Raw genomic sequence first — 22,050 nt, 5'->3', positions numbered from 1 at the left:
TTGGTGTGCAGATTTCTCATTGAACTCTGAGGCCGCAAGCTATTAAACATGAATAAATTCCTCTACACACAAAATTCACGCCCTTCACAAGCATATTCACAAAAACTACGATTAATTTCCAACCACTAGTCTGCACAGTAAAATACACACGTGCAGTTCACTTCTTTTCAGAAGCACGTGAACAAAAAACAAAGACTAAATTAATTTACAGTTTATCAAACAAGTGCTGCTGCTGCTGCTCTGCTGCGCGTCCTCTCGGCTCGGCGGCTGGCACTACTCTCTGCAGAGAACCCGAGAAAATTCTGATCTTACGTAAGGTGGCTAAAAGGGTCTAAGGCTTCCATTGAGTCCCTTATTGACCAGTCTGTTGCGGCAGTTGAAGATAGCAAAACGAAAGTCGAAATTTTAAATTTCAAGACCAAGAAACCGTTCACACAGGAGAATTATTCAAACATACCGTCATTTGAAGGCAATACCATCAGCTTTTTATAGCTGCGCTACTTCAACATCAATACTATTTCAAGTCTAGAAGGATGTTATTCAGTCGCCTGGGTTGCAACACAGTAAGCAACTTAGCACAGTAACCGTTCTCTTTGTCGTTACCCTGCAGATACTTAACTGGCGCCCATGGTTTATAGATGTGAATTAAGCTGCTATTTGCAACTCCTTTGTGCAGATACCCCCCCCCCCAACCCCCCATGAACCATGGACCTTGCCGTTGGTTGGGAGGCTTGCGTGTCTCAGCGATACAGATAGCCGTACCTTAGGTGCAACCACAACGGAGGGGTATATGTTGACAGACCGCGCAAACGTGTGGTACCTGAAGAGGGACAGCAGCCTTTTCAGTAGTTTCAGGGGCAACAGTCTGCATGATTGACTGATCTGGCCTTTTAACACTAACCAAAACGGCCTTGCTGTGCTGGTACTGCGAACGGCTGAAAGCAAGGGGGAAACTGCAGCCGTAATTTTTTACGAGGGCATGCAGCTTTACTGTATGGTTAAATGATGATGGCGTCCACTTGGGTAAAATATTCCGGAGGTAAAATAGTCCCCCATTCGGATCTCCGGCCGGGGACTACTCAAGAGGACGTCGTTATCAGGAGAAAGAAAACTGGCGTTCTACGGATCGGAGCGTGGAATGTCAGATCCCTTAATCGGGCTGGTAGGTTAGAAAATTTAAAAAGGGAAATGGACAGGCTGAAGTTAGATATAGTGGGAATTAGTGAAGTTCGGTGGCAGGAGGAACACGACTTCTGGTCAAGTGAATACAGGGTTATAAACACAAAATCAAATAGGGGTAATGCAGGAGTAGGTTTAATAATGATTAAAAAATAGGAATGTGGGTAAGCTACTACAAATAGCATAGTGAACGCATTATTGCGGCCAAGAAAGATATGAAGCCCACGCCTATCAAAGTAGTACAAGTTTATATGCCAACTACCTCCGCAGATGACGAAGAGATTGATGAAATGTACGAAGAGATAAAAGAAATTATTCAGATAGTGAAATGAGACGAAAATTTAATAGTCATGGGTGACTGGAATTCGATAGTAGGAAAAGGAAGAGAAGGAAACGTCGTAGGTGCAAAATCGCTAAGCAGGGATGGCTAGAGGACAAATGTAAGGATGTAGAGGCACATATCACTAGGGGTAAGATAGATACTACCTACAGGAAAATTATAGAGACCTTTGGAGGAAAGGGAACCACTTATATGAATATCAAGAACTCAGATGGAAACCCAGTTCTAAGCAAAGAAGGGAAAGCAGAAAGGTGGAGGGAGTATACAGAGGGTCTATACAAGGGCGATCTTCTTGAGGACAATATTATAGAAACGGAAGTGAATGTAGATGAAGATGAAATAGGAGATATGATACTGCGTGAAGAGTTTCACATAGCACTGAAAGACCTAAGCCGAAACAAGGCCCCGGGAGTAGACAACATTACATTAGAGCTACTGATAGCCTTGAGAGAGCCAGCCCGGACAAAACTCTACCATCTGGTGAGCAAGATGTACGAGACAGGCGAAATACCCTCAGACTTCAAGAAGAATATAATAAATCCAATCCCAAAGAAAGCAGATGTTGACAGATGTGAAAATTACCGAACTATCAGTTTAATAAGCCACGGCTTCAAAATGCTAACACGAATCCTTTACAGACGAATGGAAAAACTGGTAGAAGCCGACCTTGGGGAAGACCAGTTTGGTTTCCGTAGAAATGTTGGAACACGTCAGGCAATACTGACCCTACGACTTATCTTAGAAAATAGATTAAGGAAAGGCAAACCTACGTTTCTAGCATCTGTAGACTTAGAGAAAGCTTTTGACAATATTAACTGGAATATTCTCTTCAAATTCTGAAGGTGGTAGGAGTAAAATACAGGGAGCGAAATGCTATTTACAATTTGTACAGAAACCAGATGGCAGTTATAAGAGTCGAGGGGCACGAAAGGGAAGCAGTGGTTGGGAAGGGAGTGAGACAGGGGTGTAGCCTGTCCCCAGTGTTATTCAATCTGTATAATGAGCAAACATTAAAGGAAACAAAAGAAAAATTCGTAGTTGGAATTAAAATCCATGGAGAAGAAATAAAGACTTTGAGGTTCGCCGATGACATTGTAAATCTGTCACAGACAGCAAAGGACCTGGAAGAGTAGCTGATCGGAATGGACAGTGTCTTGAAAGGAGGATATAAGATGAACATCAACAAAAGCAAAACGAGAATAATGGAATGTAGTCGAATTAAATCGGGTGATGCTGCGGGAATTAGATTAGGAAATGAGACGCTTAAAGTAGTAAATGAGTTTTGCTATTTGGGAAGCAAAATAACTGATGATGGTCGAAATAGAGAGGATATAAAATGTAGACTGGCAATGGCAAGCAAAGCGTTTCTGAAGAAGAGAAATTTGTTAACATCGAGTACAGATTCAAGTGTCAGGAAGTCGGTTTCTGAAAGCATTTGTATGGAGTGTAGCCATGTATGGAAGTGAAACGTGGACGATGAATAGTTTAGACAGGAAGAGAATAGGAGCTTTTGAAATGTGGTGCTACAGAAGAATGCTGAAAATTAGATGGGTGGATCACATAACTAATGAGGCGGTATTGAATTGGGGAGAAGAGAAATTTGTGGCATAACTTAACTAGAAGAAGGGATCGGTTGGTAGGGCATATTCTGAGGCATCAAGGTATCACCAACTTAGTATTGGAGGGCAGCGTGGAGGGTAAAACTCGTTGAGGGAGACCAAGAGATGGATACACTAAACAGATTCAGAAGGGTGTACGTTGCAGTAGGTACTGGGAGATGAAAAACCTTGCACAGGATGGAGTAACACGGAGAGCTGCATCGAACCAGTCTCTGGACTGAAGACCACAACAACAACAACATGTTTTGTTCTGACACCAGGGTGGTTGTCAACTGCACGAAGAATTGCCGCCTTCCGTCGCTGTGTTCTCTTCGTTCTAGGCCTCTCCCGGTCGCGAGTATCAAGCTTAACTGCCCCTTGTTCCCTGAGACAACTAACAGTGGCTTCAAACGTTTTCCTGTCGGGGCGCCTTCGTCCTGCAAATATCTGTCGGTACAAACGCCGAGCGCGAGGGCCATTGCCGTCGGTTAATCCATACATCAAATGGGCATCTGCCATTTATGCATTAGTGTACATTGGCATTGCATGAGCCAAGTCTGTGATTAATTGTACGTAGTAACCCGTGTGCTTGTAGCTGTCGTTGTGTGATGTCCTTAGGTTAGTTAGGTTTAAGTAGTTCTAAGTTCTAGGGGACTGATGGCCATAGATGTTGTCCCATAGTGCTCAGAGCCATTTGAACCATTTGTAGCTGTCGTACTGATCGCTGGAACAGTTTATGTTATCTGTAAACAAGCAATTACGTCAACAGGGACATTTAAAACAAAACGCTGGCGCTGCACAAAGTCATCAGACGTCACCAAAAGTGCATGTTCCCCACGGTTCTAACTATTTCTTCTTGTGTGTTTCCCATGATTAATTATTTGGAGGAAATACGTTGTAACATGGAAGCAAAGCGTTTCCAGACCCAAGTTCATCTAACATAATTTCTTCGTCTACATGTGAGGAATGTGTCCTGCCATTTGTGCCGTACAGTTCTGTTACAACCTGTAATTGCGCCGAGGACACCCATGTCACCGAGCGACGTGGCGCAGTGGCTAGCACACTGGACTCGCATTCGGGAGGACGACGGTTCAATCCCGCGTCCGGCCATCCTAATTTAGGTTTTCCGTGATTTCCCTAAATCACTCCAGGCAAATGCCGGGATGGTTCCTTTGAAAGGGCACGGCCGACTTCCTTCTCCGTCCTTCCCTAATCCGATGAGACCGATGACCTCACTGTTTGGTCTCTTCCCCCAAACCAACCAACCAACACCCATGTCACTTGTCTGGCTTGTCAACCCCAGATGTATACAAAATCTCTTTCCAAGCCCGCCTGCCCCTTCCACCGCCACAACCGTTGAAGCAGCTCAACCTGCCGCAACGGAGACGCAAGAATACCTGTATACTGAAGCACGGTGGTTAAAGCAGATCAGCTTGGATTTCTGCGAGCTTTGCAAACTTCACGGAACCAGGTCAGCCTGCTGCGAATGACAACAGGTTGTTCTATCGATCCAACGTGACCAGCCAGATATACATAAGCGTAGGTAGCTTCATTGCATCTCATTTATCACAATGGCGAGAGCAGCAAAATGAACAAACCAAACGTGAAGGAGACTGAGGAGGAATTAAGAATCGGGGAACGTATACCAGTCACGAAACAGAGCCTAAGCAATGCAAGGGGAAAGATTCGTGTGTTTATGAACCAGCTTCAAACGAATCGGCAGGCGTCTAGCAATGCAAGTTGTGTTAATAGTTACTAAAAACTAATTCGGGAACCTCAAGTATGTTTTACATGTTTGTAAATTTGACCAGCTGTTTCCTCACTCCACGAGTATTTTGAAAGAGGACAAAGCGGTAGCGGCTGACAAGTGTGTAGAAATGTGTGCCAAAGGTTTAAGCCATCTAGCAAAATACAGGCTTCCTAAATCTAGGGCTATCATAGACTGAAGTACGAAAAAAATGTGGTATGCAAAGTAGTGCGAAGAAAGCTTACGACGAAATAAAAGCTTCTCCTTTCACAAATGTACTTTTTAGATTAATTTAGAATGAAAAGCGAACTAAGTGTTTGCTAAAATGCATTTTGGGAATTTAAACTGTTTTGGCCACTTAGAATGAATTCAGCAAAGCCGTAATACACAGTTTGAAAAAAGTAATTAAGATTAGTATAATTGTGGTCATATTTGGCTGAAACACGCTAAGGTTGCAGAAACTAGACTTTCGAAACCTTACTTTAGTTGGCGTTGCAGTGTAACAGACATCTTCAGTTTCTTAAGTGCGAAGGATATCGACTTTTAGAGATGGTACTGCCTATTACAGAAAACGTGTATTAGAGGTGTCTGATGATAGTTCGACTGAAAATCGCCAGATCTAATAGAGAAAGGGTGAAGTTTCAGACAAAACCGTTCATTTCGAAATAAATAAGCAAGACCGAAATACGCGGTAAAGAAATAAAAAAGGACAAATAGAATCCACCGTTCTCTGGCCTAGAAAGGCCCGAAATGAATATATATTTCACTGAGACACATTGTGTGATATTCGGGTGAAATAAGACATTACATCAAATTCCGAACCCTACACGTAACACTACATTAAAAGCGCACAGGATAAACTGCTACGCAGCGTAATACAGCGGGAAGACGGGCAGGGATGTGAGACTCCTTTGGCCTGCTTGGGTTGGCATAGCTTGGCTTGAATGGGAGTAAAGCAGCCCGTTTTGCTGGTAACGTGCAGCAGCCTCCCTACCTCGCTAACAGGCAAGCATGGAACATGTACACTCCTAGTCAACATTATTAAATTTATACCCCGGGAGATGAACAGATGCGAAGGATATGTCTAGCTTTATCCAGGATTCGGACAGGAGGATTGCATGAAAATTTAGTTGATGGAAAAGGCTCAATTCGTCGTAATGTCTAACCAAAGATTGAACATTATTATACACCACCAACAGTTCCAGAACGTACTTCCTGTAGATGGTTTTGTCATTAACGGTTTCTTATGTCTTCACACGTATCTATGGAAGGTCAAAATTTAGTGTAGCTGTAAAAAAATAAACAGGTGTCTTCATGTTTGTTCCAAATACGCACTTCTTTCGTCTAGGAAATGGACTGCTGAATTCTGAAGCTACATATTACTGACATGTGGTCTTCTTTGCTTTATACACACGCACAAGACAGAGAGAGAGAGAGAGATAGATAGAGAGAGAGACGCGCGCGTGCCCCAGCCCAAAAATATAAACACACAAACATAAACACAGAGAGAGAGAACAATAGCAGAGGCTCCCACAAACAACAAGACAAAACAAAAGACAAGCACATCCCGAACCATCTAAACAAAGTACATTAAATAGCAGAGGACCTACACAAAATAAAAACGCAAGCGTATTTCGTGTCAGTGGAAGCGCTGTGTGCATAAATCTAACATAATGTGTGGAAGAACATTAAGAATGACGTAAGAAATAAAAAAGAAACGTGAGTAATGATGATAATTTACCACTGTCTATAATAGTAATTTCAAGTATGAGAACTGTTCATGATCCTAGCAAACATAATTGTAAGAAAAACCATGTTGTTACAGCAGCCACTGAAGATGCTTTAAATTAAAGCGAAACGTGTATTGTCTTAATAAGACTTTTATTACAGTCCCAATAAGCGGTGTTAATGGGACATGGACGTCATAAGCGCCAAAAATGGAAATATTTTATTGAATAAAAGTCTGTGATTCTTCTCCATTATAAAAATATGTGTTTTATGTATCGTACCTCACTATTTTCGTGTTTAAATGCCTTTCTAAAGCAGATGCGGTGCGTGAATGCTTAGCTGTCACTACTGTTAAACACAAAACCTTGCTTATGATGTCTCGTTATTTAAGTTTGGCGCGGCTATTTCCAAATGGTTGAAATGGCTCTGAGCACTATGGGACTTAACAACTGACGTCATCAATCGCCTAGAACTTATAACTACTTAAACCTAACTAATCTAAGGACACCACACACATCCATGCCCGAGGCAGGTTTCGTAGCGGTCACGCAGTTCCAGACTGAAGTGCCTAGAACTGCTCGGCCACAAAGGCTGGCCGCTATTTCCACAGCAACTAGTTTGTGTCATATCCTTGAAGAACATATCGACTCTGCTATGACCAGTGATTTATTGTAATCGGCTTTACTGTCGATATAAGTGGATTACTTTAGTTTACTTGTGGTTTTCGTGTGCATTCGTACTGTAAACATTGTTGTGACTACCTGTTTCAAACATTTTACCTCGTAAAATACCAAAAACGATGAAGTTTAGTTGCAACGTAAATTTTACGGTAATCAACGCAAGCGTGTTGCTGAAGGTCATAAAAATGAAGACATTGTTACGCCACAGCGAAATGAGGTTAGGCCTGAAACTTCACCAGCCAGTGCTTCAAAACCCTAGTTGAAACATCTTACCGAAAATGAACAACATATTGATGATGTAAATAGTGAAAATAACTGTTACATTTCAGTTACTAAGTTCAAGCTCTCAGAATAGCTTTTGTCTGTTGCTAACTTTAAATCCATTACGTTTGGTGATGCACATACGTGAGAGAAGAGGCCTATCCGCCACCTGTCAGACCTGAGAATTGAAAGGTATTATAAACGTTTGCATAATGCACTAACAGAGGTCAGGGAAGCATCTACACAGAGGGCAGCGAAAGAAACTGTAGATACCAGTCAATCTACTGATATTGTTGCTGCATTGGACGTCTCCTGGCAGAAGAGTGGTCTTACATTGCTGAATGGAGCTGTCACAGTTACATCTGTAGATACGGGCAAGGTGCTGGAGTATGAATGCCTGACAAAACACGGCAAAGGCTGTACCAGTGAGATAAATGAACACAAATGTGAGGAAAACTGTGAAGGTTTCAGTGGTGATATGGAAAGCAAGGGGGTAATATCTATTTGTAGTAGGTCAGCTGCTAGATGTGGTGTGCGATACGCTCACTACATTGGCGATGGTGACTAAAGGCTTCAGTAGTGTTGTGGCTGCTAAACCATATGGGGAAACTGAAATAAAAAAAAATTGAATGTATCGAACATGTTTAGAAGAGAATGGGGGCAAGACTTAGGAAACTCTTCAAGAATGTAACAGGAAAAAACTCTGATAACAAAGCCATTGGTGGACAAGAAAGGCTCACCAAATCAGAACTAGAAAACACAGAATATTATGATCTAGTCGTCAGGAGAAACAGCGAAAATGTCAGTGAGATGAGAAAAGCAATTTAAGCAACTATGTTTCACAAAAATCCACTGATGAGCATCCACAGCATAGCCTCTGGCCAAGAGGAAACACTTCATGATACAAGTATAACAGGTGTGAAGCAAATGGAAAAAAACACACACATGCACACCTCATGCCAGAAAATGTTTTGGTAGAACTGAAGCCTGTATAGAGGCTTTTCAGATTCTGAACTGCTGGAAAAATGTTTACTTTATGAAAACACAGAACCCGAATGAATGCTTCAATAGTTGAATTTGGGAATGCTTGCTAGAAACTGTTTTTGTTGGCACATCAGCTTCTCAGATTGATGTGATGGACACCATAATATATTTTAATGGCATCAAAACTGAGGACAATATGAAAAGTGGGCTGTTACGAGTGGACAGACAACATGTCGCTGAAGCTGAAAAATTAGCTGAAAGCATGACATAGGAGGCTAGAACAACAAAGAAAAGAAAGAAAACTGTAGAAGATGAAAAGGACACTCAAAATCAACGAGATTATGGAGCTGAAATGTTCTAACGTTCTCACCTGTTATCAATGAGAAGAGAACGACATGCAAATCTTCAGTTTCAGTTTCCGATAATCAACGTTTTTGAGTTCTTGGGTATTGTTACCTCATCCAGTATTAAAGCTACAAAAAATGCGTGAATGATAATGTAGTTTTCGCCTACTCAGTGAACCATATTATTCAACTACGTACTAAATATTTTAAGCTGGAGCATTTCATATGGTCATAAATTATTAACAGAAAAAATTAACTTCAGGAAAAACATTAAAAATACACATGAAAACAAATTCGAGAATATTCGTAGTCTGCCGGCCTGAGTAGCCGAGCGGTTCTAGGCGCTACAGTCTGGAACCACCAGACCGCTACGGTCGCAGGTTCGAATCCTGCCTCGGGCATGGATGTGTGTGATGTCCTTAGGTTGGTTAGGTTTAAGTAGTTCTAAGTTCTAGGGGACTGATGACCTCAGAAGTTGAGTCCCATAGTGCTCAGAGCCAATATTCGTAGTCTACCGTTTCAAAAAGTTAATAATTGAAACTACAAAAGTTGTTTAGATCTTTCATGTTGAATAGTGTGGAAATACAGTCTACCTAAAATAAAAATTATACGTAATTCTGCATCTACATCTACGTGATTACTCTCCTATTCACAATAAAGTGCCTGGTAGAGGGATCAATGAACCACTTTCAAGCTGTCTCTCTACCCTTCCACTCTCGAACGGAGCGCGGGAAAAACGAGCACTTAAATTTTTCTGTGCTAGCCCTCTTTCTCTTATTTTATCGTAATGATCATTTCTCCCTATGTAGTTGGGTTCCAACAGAATGTTTTCGCAATCGGAGGAGAAAACTGGTGATCGAAATTTCCTCAGAAGATCCGGTCGCAACAAAAAACGCCTTAGTTTTAATGATTGCCACTCCAATTCACCTATCATGTCTGTGACACTATCTTCCCTATTTCGCGATAATATAAAACGAGCCGCCCTTCTTTGTACTATTTCGATATCACCCGTCAGTCCCACCTGATACGGATCCCACACCTCACAGCAATACTCCAGAATAGGGAAGACAGGCGTGGTGTAAGCAGTCTCTTTAGTAGACCTGTTGCACCTTCTAAGTGTTTTGCCAATGAATCGCAGTCTTTGGTTTGCCCTACCCACAACATTATCTACACTCCTGGAAATGGAAAAAAGAACACATTGACACCGGTGTGTCAGACCCACCATACTTGCTCCGGACACTGCGAGAGGGCTGTACAAGCAATGATCACACGCACGGCACAGCGGACACACCAGGAACCGCGGTGTTGGCCGTCGAATGGCGCTAGCTGCGCAGCATTTGTGCACCGCCGCCGACAGTGTCAGCCAGTTTGCCGTGGCATACGGAGCTCCATCGCAGTCTTTAACACTGGTAGCATGCCGCGACAGCGTGGACGTGAACCGCATGTGCAGTTGACGGACTTTGAGCGAGGGCGTATAGTGGGCATGCGGGAGGCCGGGTGGACGTACCGCCGAATTGCTCAACACGTGGGGCGTGAGGTCTCCACAGTACATCGATGTTGTCGCCAGTGGTCGGCGGAAGGTGCACGTGCCCGTCGACCTGGGACCGGACCGCAGCGACGCACGGATGCACGCCAAGACCGTAGGATCCTACGCAGTGCCGTAGGGGACTGCACCGCCACTTCCCAGCAAATTAGGGACACTGTTGCTCCTGGGGTATCGGCGAGGACCATTCGCAACCGTCTCCATGAAGCTGGGCTACGGTCCCGCACACCGTTAGGCCGTCTTCCGCTCACGCCCCAACATCGTGCAGCCCGCCTCCAGTGGTGTCGCGACAGGCATGAATGGAGGGACGAATGGAGACGTGTCGTCTTCAGCGATGAGAGTCGCTTCTGCCTTGGTGCCAATGATGGTCGTATGCGTGTTTGGCGCCGTGCAGGTGAGCGCCACAATCAGGACTGCATACGACCGAGGCACACAGGGCCAACACCCGGCATCATGGTGTGGGGAGCGATCTCCTACACTGGCCGTACACCACTGGTGATCGTCGAGGGGACACTGAACAGTGCACGGTACATCCAAACCGTCATCGAACCCATCGTTCTACCATTCCTAGACCGGCAAGGGAACTTGCTGTTCCAACAGGACAGTGCACGTCCGCATGTATCCCTTGCCACCCAACGTGCTCTAGAAGGTGTAAGTCAACTACCCTGGCCAGCAAGATCTCCGGATCTGTCCCCCAATGAGCATGTTTGGGACTGGATGTAGCGTCGTCTCACGCGGTCTGCACGTCCAGCACGAACGCTGGTCCATCTGAGGCGCCAGGTGGAAATGGCATGGCAAGCCGTTCCACAGGACTACATCCAGCATCTCTACGATCGTCTCCATGGGAGAATAGCAGCCTGTATTGCTGCGAAAGGTGGATATACATTGTACTAGTGCCGACATTGTGCATGCTCTGTTGCCTGTGTCTATGTGCCTGTGGTTCTGTCAGTGTGATCATGTGATGTATCTGACCCCAGGAATGTGTCAATAAAGTTTCCCCTTCCTGGGACAATGAATTCACGGTGTTCTTATTTCAATTTCCAGGAGTGTATTTAGAGAAAGATCAAATAGGGCAAATGAAAGCTTCTTGGGTATAGGAATTACAAAAGAAAAATAACCAATACTTATTCAGCTTTTATAGGAAAATCACCACAATGGACATAATACTATACCAATCATATAACCATGAACATCCCAAAAACAAGCAGATCTGAGATATATGCTCCACAATCTGAATACAAAAATGGTTCAAATGGCTCTGAGCACTATGGGACTTAACTTCTGAGGTCATCAGTCCCCTAGACTTAGAACTACTTAAACCTAACTAACCTGAGAACATCACACACATCCATGCCGGAGGCAGGATTCGAACCTACGACCGTAGCAGCAGCGTGGTTCCGGACTGAAGCACCTAGAAGCGCTCGGCCACAATGTCCGGCAGTCTGAACACAGAACCACTCGATAAACACAGCTACAATGAGGAACTAGACGAAATAATACAAATAGCAAAAAATAATCGATACAAAAAAGCACCAGTTTCAAGATTGAATAAGAAAATCGATAAAAATGTAAAATTAAAAAAAAAAAATCTTGGGACCCACAATGCCCACCACACACCACCACCAACACCACACGGACGTAATACCAAAACTCAACAGACAAGCTGTTACACACTCACATTCGGAAACAAACTGACACACACAATTGTTAAAATCTTTAAGAAACAAGGAACAAAACTAGCTTACTACAGCAATAAATCAATACAAAATATCTAAGGAAAGAAGATGACTGATTATATATATATATATATCTCAATCTGTATAGATGTACTGATAATTGTTTCAGCGTGGCTACCAGAGCGCTGTCTACTCTTTAATAGGGAATGCTCGCAGGCACAAGGCTTAGTTAGAGTGGTGCCACCACGTAAGACAAACAAGTGAGCATGCTACGGAGACTCACTCGTATTTCCTACAACCAACTTAGCGGGTTTGAATTGGGTCTAACTGAGACCTTCCGATCACGTGATCATGTGAACATTTTCACACCCGTAGACGAGTTTCTGGACGTTCACGCAGCACAGACGCCCGCCTGGTTCGTCGTATTGTAAGGGCAGCGTTGACAGCTACCACAGCCAAGATAAGAGGGCTTGTGAGCCCAGATGTGTCAATAGGAACTGTTGCGAACCGGTTGTTAGCAGTGGCACAATAGGCGTGCTGATCTCCAGTCCCCTTCCCACTCACGCCACAGGATCGACGTGCATGGCTTGACTGGTGTCATCAGAGGCTCACTTGGAAGGAGGAATGGCGCACCTAATCTTCAGCGATGAAAGTAAATCCTGTCTGCGCGCAAGTGATGGTCATTTACGTTTACAGCGTAGACTTGATGAGCGCTGTCTCGTAGAGTGCATTCGTTCTGGACACACTGGTCTCACGCCAAGCCTTATGGTAAGCTGCAACTCTTTATCACCTTTGATGTTTCTGGAGTGGACGCTACCCAGCGCACGGTACGTGCAGAATGAAGTTGGACACGTTATTTTGCCGCTCTTTTAACAATAAAGTGATGCGTTGTTCCAACAGGACAATGCTCGCCTACACGTTGTTGTTGTTGTTGTTGTTGTTGTTGTTGTTGTGGTCTTCAGTCCTGAGACTGGTTTGATGCAGCTCTCCATGCTACTCTATCCTATGCAAGCATCTTCATCTCCCAGTACTTACTGCAACCTACATCCTTCTGAATTTGCTTAGTGTATTCATCTCTTGGTCTCCCTCTACGATTTTTACCCTCCACGCTGCCCTCCAATGCTAAATTTGCTACACGCTGCCCGTGAAACTCAAGGTGCAGTGCCAGACATGCAACTTCCCTGGCCAGCACGATCTCCGAATTTGTCTCCAATCGAGCACGCGTGTGATACGATCGGACGAGAAGTGACTAGTCAACTGTTACAGAACTACGTGAACAGGTCGAGCAGGCGTGGAGTAACGAATCCCAGGACGATATTCGCCAACAGTTCCGCACTGTCGCCTGATAAAGTAAGAGCCTACGGAATATCAGACCAGCTGTGTGGCTGGATTGAAGAGTTTTTAGCAAACAGAACACAGCATGTTGTTCTAAATTGAGAGACGTCTACAGACGTTGAAGTGACCTCTGGCGTACCACAGGGGAGTGTTATGGGACCATTGCTTTTCACAATATATATAAATGACTAGTAGATAGTGTCGGAAGTTCCATGTAGCTTTTCGCGGATGATGCTGTAGTATATAGAGAAGTTGCAGCATTAGAAAATTGCAGCGAAATGCAGGAAGATCTGCAGCGGATAGGCACTTGGTGCAGGGAGTGGCAACTGACCCGTAACATAGACAAATGTAATATATTGTGAATACATAGAAAGAAGGGTCCTTTATTGTATGAGTATATGATAGTGGAACAAACACTGGTAGCAGTTACTTCTGTAAAATATCTGGGAGTATGCGTGCGGAGCGATTTGAAGTGGAATGATCATATAAAATTAATTGTTGGTAAGGCGGGTGCCAGGTTGAGATTCAATGGGAGAGTCCTTAGAAAATGTAGTCCATCAACAAAGGAGGTGGCTTACAAAACGCTCGTTCGACCTATACTTGAATAATTCTCATCAGTGTGGGATCCGTACCAGGTCGGGTTGAGAGAGGAGATATAGAAGATCCAAAGCGGCGCGTTTCGTCACAGGGTTATTTGGTAAGCGTGATAGCGTTACGGAGATGTTTAGCAAACTCAAGTGGCGGACTCTGCAAGAGAGGCGCTCTGCATCGCGGTGTAGCTCGCTGTCCAGGTTTCGAGAGGGTGCGTTTCTGGATGAGGTATCGAATATATTGCTTCCCCGTACTTATACCTCCCGAGGAGATCACGAATGTAAAATTAGAGAGATTCGTCGCGCACGGAGGCTTTCCGGCAGTCATTCTTCCCGCGAACCATACGCGACTGGAACAAGAAAGGTAGGTAATGACAGTGGCACGTGAAGTGCCCTCCACCACACACCGTTGGGTGGCTTGCGGAGTATAAATGTAGATGTAGATGTAGAATTGTACGATAGACTGGTTCAAAAATGGTTCAAATGGCTGTGAGCACTATGGGACTTTACATCTGAGGTCATCAGTCCCCTACAACTTAGAACTACGTAAACCTAACTAACCTAAGGACATCACACACATCCATGCCCGAGGCAGGATTCGAACCTGCGACCGTAGCAACAGATAGACTGGATTCCACAGTCAGCGCCAGCATTGCCGCATTGCACATACCAACATGCATGGTACCTCAGAACAGCTTGTGCTATCGATCTGTAATTGTAATCATTTCATGTACACCATATGGACTGTTGCAACAATATATCTTAAGTGAACTATAAACATTCTTCCGACAATGCATATACGCTACTGGCCATTAAAATTGCAACATGAAGGAGAATGAAAAATGAGGAAGTTCTAATTATTGTGCATATCAGTATAGTAGGAACAGTACACGATTAAAGTTGTTGGTGATCTGGACGTCTACAGAACGCGGAAATTAGTACACAGAGCTGATACTTATAGCAACAACCACTGCTCGAGCCTTGCTGAGCATCGAATCTATCTGAGCTTGGATGAAAGACCCGGGTGCAGTGCTCCATGCCTCTTCAACTCTATGCCAGAGTTCATCAATCGCAGTGTATGACGAGCGGAGGTGTGCTGGTCTCTCGGTAACCCATGACAACCGTTTTCTGTAGGCGAGACATCTGGAGACTGCAGGACTGTGCACAGTCGAACACCCCCTCTATCGAAGCACGTCAGGAGGCACGCGCTTTGCGTGGTCTTGCGTTATCTTGTTGACAGATGACGTTAAGGAGGTCTGGAAGACGGGTCAAATATACAGCAGCTACTGTCCAATTTTGTACTATGACAACCAGAAGCGTTTGTGTTGTGTACACTGAAGCACCCATATATAATCACACCAGGTGGTGGGCTCGTATAACGGTGGCTAATTCAAGTTTGTTCTTTTAGAAGCCTCCAGATGCGGATACTTCCATCATGATGAGACTCGTCTGAAAAGGCAAGGCCAGTGTTGTAGTTGAGCACATCACTGTTGGCGCACTTCTCTCCGCTGCCGTGTTGAGGGAATCCGGAACAATAGTCATGGTGCTGAGAGTCCGTAGTGCCCCAGACGCCGTTTCACTGTTCATACGGACATTTGTCTCGCTGCAAGCAAGCCATTTTCTGACTAAATGATCGTGACGTTCCAATGTGGTCGAGGGAACAATATAGTCTCCTCTCTCGCGCTAGTCTCTTGGAGCCGCTGAGATCCTGCAGGGAACTGTGTATGGTTCTCCCGAACACATCGATTTCATATTCATGTGATTGTCTGAGGATCCCAACCAAAGCGAGCAGCAATATTGTGGAATCGTAAATCGGAGTGTTGACGAGCCGCGACCCTATCGTTATCGAATTCCGACAAGTCCTGGTAGAAATGTCTCCTTACTCGAGAAATAATTCCATCTTCTCACAAACAACCAACATGGTGTTGCTATTTGAAGAACCAGTAGTGTATTAAGTTGTCTGAAAAGAGAAACCGTGCAGATGTAGTATAAGAGCAGAGACAAAGAATTATCCTGAAACATTCCCTTTTTAATCTTAATAATTCGTGACTATAAACGTGGTTGTCCATTGTTTATGTTGTTTATTTAGAGACTGTTGTTCCATCGTTACACACTATATTTACAGAATTGTATCAGTTTTGTTGGACCTTGTAGAGTTTAAGACATTTCAGTATCCAGCATCATATCATAGACCTACGTTCTGTAATCTACCCACGCTACTCTTAGATGTAACCTGTGTTGGTTGGCAACCTCTAACATTATTTTAATGACGAGTAATATCTCCTGTCACTAATGTGATTCCTTATTACAGACTTTCTGTTCCACCGGTTGGTCATATTGCTATATTTTGTTTCATTTCCTACAGCCGCTGTGATGAGTTTGTACATCAGTGGTAGGCGGGTATACTTATATAATTTGCTGCATGCGCTTTTGTAAAGTAGTTACATCACAACAGAGCTCAGTCACACAGAAATCTATTTGTCCTTGCTGAAAACATGAATTAACGCTGCTGTTAAGCATTAATGCACAGGCATCAGTTTTTTTAACTATATTAGTTTATTTTATTTTATCGATTTCGGGGATTTCTAGTTCTCATATTATTTACTTTCTTTCTTCACATTTCCTTCGGTGATCCTATCCATTACGCTCAGGACCAAAGAAATATTGCAAATTTCATTTTGTTCCCATTTAGTTATATTGTTCAAGCTTTGAGAGTTCTCCTAACTGTCCACCCAGAACTACTCTACCTCTTAATTGCGAGATAACTGAGCTGGAAAAATCTCTATTAAGCCCGATCCTAAAAACCTGTTATGCTTACGGAACATCTGATTTGATCTGTATCTCCTAATTCTCTGAGCATACGCTACAAAGTTTTCATAATTTTTTCAACGGCAATATTTCCATAATTACTTCTAGTAATATTATACGTTCATTATCCAGAATTTTGAAACTAGTTTTCGTTGTAATATTAGTGTCATTGATCCTTACTGTTAAGAGGATTAAATCTTTGCGGATAGTACCGATACGGAAGGTAAGCCTCTTCACTCAAAGTGCTTCTTAATACCCTTTTCCACTGTATCTCCGCAGACGAGTAGATTCCATTTTTCTTAAACTCGGGTGACTTATTATAGATCTCAAATCATATGGACATTTATTATTATTATTATTATTATTATTATTATTGTTTAATCATTTTATACACCATATAAACAAGGTTAGGTAGTTTTCTAATAACACGAAGCAGACTGGTTCTCTTACCAAACCAAAGTATGTTTAAGTGCCTCTACATTTAATATTGCTGTACTAAATGTTCGACACACGTCAGTCATATTGTCTGTTGAAATCATCTTTTGAGATGTATACAGAAAACATGCTGAATTGAGGCTTGAATCTGACTTAGCTTACCTGCAGCATAATAATTAATATTTGCAAACACACCTCTCTTTCACAACGCTCCTATCCTGATTCTTATTTTGCTGAAGCAGTCATAAACTCATTCTGCTGCAGACCATCTGATTAAGAACACCATAGCTGTTAGTACTAAGGCTAATGAAGAGACGGTTATCCGTACTATTATTTCTCATTACAAAGGCTTAATGCCCCGCCTCCCTCCCCCCCCCCCTACCCCATGAACCATGGACGTTGCCGGTGGAGCGGAGGCTTGCATGCCTCAGCGATACACATAGCCGTACCGCAGGTGCAACCACAACGGAGGGGTATCTGTTGAGAGGCCAGACAAACGTGCGGTTTCTGAAGAGGGACAGCAGCCTTTTCAATCTGGATGATTGACTGATCTGCCCTTGTAACATTAACCAAAATGGCCTTGCTGTGCTGGTACTGCGAACGCCTGAAAGCAAGGGGAAACTACAGATGTAATTTCTCCCGAGGGCACGCAGCTCTATTGTATGGTTAAATAATGATGGTGTCCTGTTGCGTAAAATATTCCGGAGATAAAATAGTCCCCCATTCGGATCTCCTGACGGAGATTACTCAGGAGGACTTCGTTTTCAGGAGAAACAAAACTGGTGTTCTGCGGATCGGAGCGTGGAACGTTAGACATCTTAATCGGGCAAGTAGATTAGAAAATTTAAAAAGGGAAATGGATAGATTGAAGTCAGACATAGTGGGAATTACTAAAGTTCGGTGGCAGGAGTAACAAGACTTCCGGTCAGGTGATTAGAAGGTTATAAATACAAAACCAATTAGGGGTAATGCAGGAGTAGATTTAATAATGAACAAAAAAATCAGAGCGCGGGTAAGCTACTACGAACAGCATAGTGAACGCATTATTGTCGCCAAGATAAACACGAAGCCCTCGCCTACAACAGTAGTACAAGTTTATATGCCAACGAGCTTCGCAAATTATGAAGAGATTGAAGAAATGTATGATGTGATAAAATAAATTATTCAGATAGTTAAAGGAGATGAAAATTAACAGTCATGGGGGACTTCAATTCAATAGTAGGAAAAGGAAGAGAAGGAAAAGTAGTAGGTGAATATGGAATGGGGGGTAAGGAATGAAAGAGAAAGCCGCATCGTAGAATTTTGCACAGAGCATAACTTAATCATAGCTAACACTTGGTCTAAGAATCATGAGAGAAGGCTGTATACGTCGAAGAGACCTGGAGACACTGGAAGGTTTCAGACAGATTATTTAATGGTAAGACAGAGATTTGGGCACCAGGTTTTAAATTGTGAGACACTTCCAGGGGCAGATGTGGACTCTGACCACAGTCTATTGGTTGTGAACTGGAGATTAAAACTGAAGAAACTACAAAAAGACCGCAATTTAAGGAGAAGGGACCTGGATAAACTGAAAGAACCAGAGGCTGTAGAGAGTTTCAGAGGAAGCACTAGGAAACGATTGCCAAGAACGGGGGAAAGAAATACAGTAGAAGAAGAATGGGTAGCTCTGAGGGATAAAGTAGTGAAGGCAGCAAAAGATCAAGTAGATAAAAAGACGAGGGCTAGTAGAAATCCTTGGGTAACAGAGGATATATTGAATTTAATTGATGAAAGGATAAAATATAAAAATGCAGTAAACGAAGCAGGCAAAAAGGAATCCAAACGTCTCAAAAATGAGATGGCTAGCGGATAAATGTAAATATATATCACTAGGGATAAGATAGATACTGCCTACAGAAAAATTAAGGAGACCTTTGGAGAAAAGAGAAACGCTTGTATGAATATCAAGAACTCGAATGAAATACCAGTTCTAAGCAAAGAAGGGAAGGCAGAAAGGTGGAAGGAGCATATAGAGGGTCTATACAAGGGCGATGTACTTCAGGGCAATGTTATTGAAATGGAAGGGGTTGTAGATGAAGATGAGATGGGAGATACGATACTGCGAGAAGAATTTGAGAGCACTGAAAGACCTAAGTCGAAACAAGGCTCTGGGAGAAGACAACATTTCATTTGAACTACTGATAGCCTAGGGAGAGCCAGCCCTGACAAAACTCTACCATCCGGTGAGCAAGATGTATGAGAGAGGTGAAATACCCTGATAGTTCAAGAAGAATAATTCCAAAGAAAGCAGGTGCTGACAGGTGTGAAAATTACCGAACTATCAGTTTAATAAGTCACGGCTGCAAAATACTAACACGAATTCTATACAGACGAATGGAAAACCTAGTAGAAGCTGACCTCGGAGAAGGTCAGTTTGGATACCAAAGAAATGTTGGAACACGTGAGGCAATACTGATCCTACGACTTATCTTAGAAGATAGTTTAAGGAAAGGAAAACCTACGTTTCTGGCATTTGTAGACTTAGAGAAAGCTTTTGACAGTGCTGACGGGAATACTCTCTTTCAAATTCTGAGGGTGGCAGGGGTCAAATACAGGGAGCGAAAGGCTACTTACAATTCGTACAGAAACCAGATGGCAGTTGTAAGAGTCGAGGGGCATGAAAGGGAAGTAGTGGTTGGGAAGGGAGTGAGACAGGGTTGTAGCCTATCCCCGATGTTATTCAATCTGTATATTGAACTAGCAGTAAAGGAAACGAAAGAAAAATCTGGAGTAGGAATTATATCCATGGAGAAGAAATAAAAACTTTGAGGTTTTCCGATGACATTGTAATTCTGTCAGAGATAGCAAAAGATCTGGGAGAGCAGCTGAACGAAATGGACAGTGTCTTGAAAAGAGGAGATAAGGTTGATGAACATCAACAAAAGCAAAACGAGGATAATGTAAAGTAGTCGAATTAAATCAGTTGATGCTGAGAGAATTAGATCTGGAAATGAGACACTTAAAGTAGTAGATGAGTTTTGCTATTTGGGGAGAAAAAAATAACTGATGATTTATTGGTTCAAATGGCTCTGAGCACTATGGGACTTAATATCTGTGGTCATCAGTCCCCTAGAACTTAGAATTACTTAAACCTAACTAACATAAGGACATCACACACATCCATGCCCGAGGCAGGATTCGAACCTGCGACCGTAGCAGTCGCGCGGTTCCGAACTGCGCGCCTAGAACCGCTAGACCACCCCGGCCGACATGATTTATTGTAAACGGTTTAGACAAGAAGAGAAATAAGCTTTCGAAATGTGGTGCTACAACAGAATACTGAAGATTAGGTGGGTAGATCACATATATAATGAGGAGGTACTGAATAGAATTTGGGAGAAGAGGAATTTGTGGCACAACTTGTCTAGAAGAAGGGATCAGTTGGTAGGACCTGTATTGAGGCATCAACGGCTCACCAATTTAATATTGGAGGGCAGCGTGGAGAGTAAAAATCGTAGAGGGGAACCAAGAGATGAATACATTAAGCAGATTCAGAAGGATGTAGGTTGCAGTAGGTATTTGGAGATGAAGAAGCTAGCACAGGATATAGTGACATGGAGAGCTGCATCAAACCAGTCTCTGGACTGAAAACCACAACAACAACAACAACAACAACAACAACAACAACAACAAGGGCTTAATGAAAAGCCAAGTGATCTCCCCAGCCTTTAGTAAGCTGCGAATGATTTTAGACTGCAACTGCTAATTGCTTATCGTTTCTCTTGTCTATTTAGTAGCCAGTAAAAACAATTTTTTAAGAAAAAAATTGTTCTCCCAGCAGATATACTGTTGTGTGAACATTGCGAATCGTGTAGAAGGCACCAACCGTTTATTTGGACAGCCCAATGTCCATCTGCTGCGCCGAGCAGTCCCGCTATGATGAAGTAGACTGCCGTGTGCGAAGCGGCTGGCTTCCAAAGCAGCATGGCAATCATTACAGCCAAGTGCGCCACGCCCACTACGCACACCAGCAGCAGGGAGCCGACCTTCTCCATCAGCCAGCCTGTGACCAGCGCGCCCCCAGAGTTCAGCAAGCCATACACAACGATGACGAAGCCAATCTGGGAGATACCCCACGCGCACGCGACGAAAGCCTGTAACACAAATAGTCACATATGTGTATTTCCTTTGTTTCACTGTTATGTTTGATACGATCGACGCCACAAGATATTTACCCACAAAGCTATTATTTATCGTTTACTTATTTCAACAAAGCGTATGACTCAGTGGTCAGAGATACACAATTCAATGTCACGAATTTTAGACCTGTTATCCGGAAACTCTAAAGAGGTCGTACATATTCAGTACTAACGGTAACATGCAATGTTTATTATTATATACAGAGTATCCCAGAAGTGTTACGAAGAACTTCTAGGGGAGGTGGAGTACATCATAAGGATTAATAATTGCATAGCAACCCATGGGCACGAACGCAAGGGTGAAGTGGTAGCGGAAGTCTAAGATCGGAAAGGAAACAAGAGAATGATTCATTTGAAGCATTTATCGGACATGATGAGTACACATAGTGTACGACATGAATACAGCTCTAACATTACAACAGATGCTCAAAGTCTGCACCATCACAAGCCACGCATATCTGACAGCGATGGAGGATTGACTCCCGGACACGCTCGAACACACAGGGAGTCTTTTTGACTCTAGTGGCTCGGCAGACGATTCTTGCAACGATATCCATTGCAGACTCCACAGTATTGCGACACTTGAGAGATTTCATGGATCCCCACAGAAAGAAATCAAGA

At 43.2% G+C, this 22,050-nt stretch overlaps 1 protein-coding gene across 2 annotated transcripts in view; it reads right to left on the bottom strand.

Moving 5' to 3' along the window:
* The window catches only part of LOC126183572 (UNC93-like protein), a 430,963-nt gene that overhangs the window by 49,137 nt on the left and 359,776 nt on the right, over positions 1-22,050 (bottom strand). For both annotated transcript variants that reach the window (XM_049925664.1, XM_049925665.1), the window contains exon 6: positions 21,117-21,384. In XM_049925664.1, coding sequence (XP_049781621.1) covers positions 21,117-21,384 — 268 coding nt within the window. The remainder of the gene's footprint in view (positions 1-21,116; positions 21,385-22,050) is intronic.

Source organism: Schistocerca cancellata, chromosome 4 (assembly GCF_023864275.1).
Source record: "Schistocerca cancellata isolate TAMUIC-IGC-003103 chromosome 4, iqSchCanc2.1, whole genome shotgun sequence".
In the NCBI taxonomy this organism is placed as follows: domain Eukaryota; kingdom Metazoa; phylum Arthropoda; class Insecta; order Orthoptera; family Acrididae; genus Schistocerca; species Schistocerca cancellata.
Note: the sequence above shows the minus strand (reverse complement) of the source record. Positions and strands in the feature narration are given on the sequence as shown.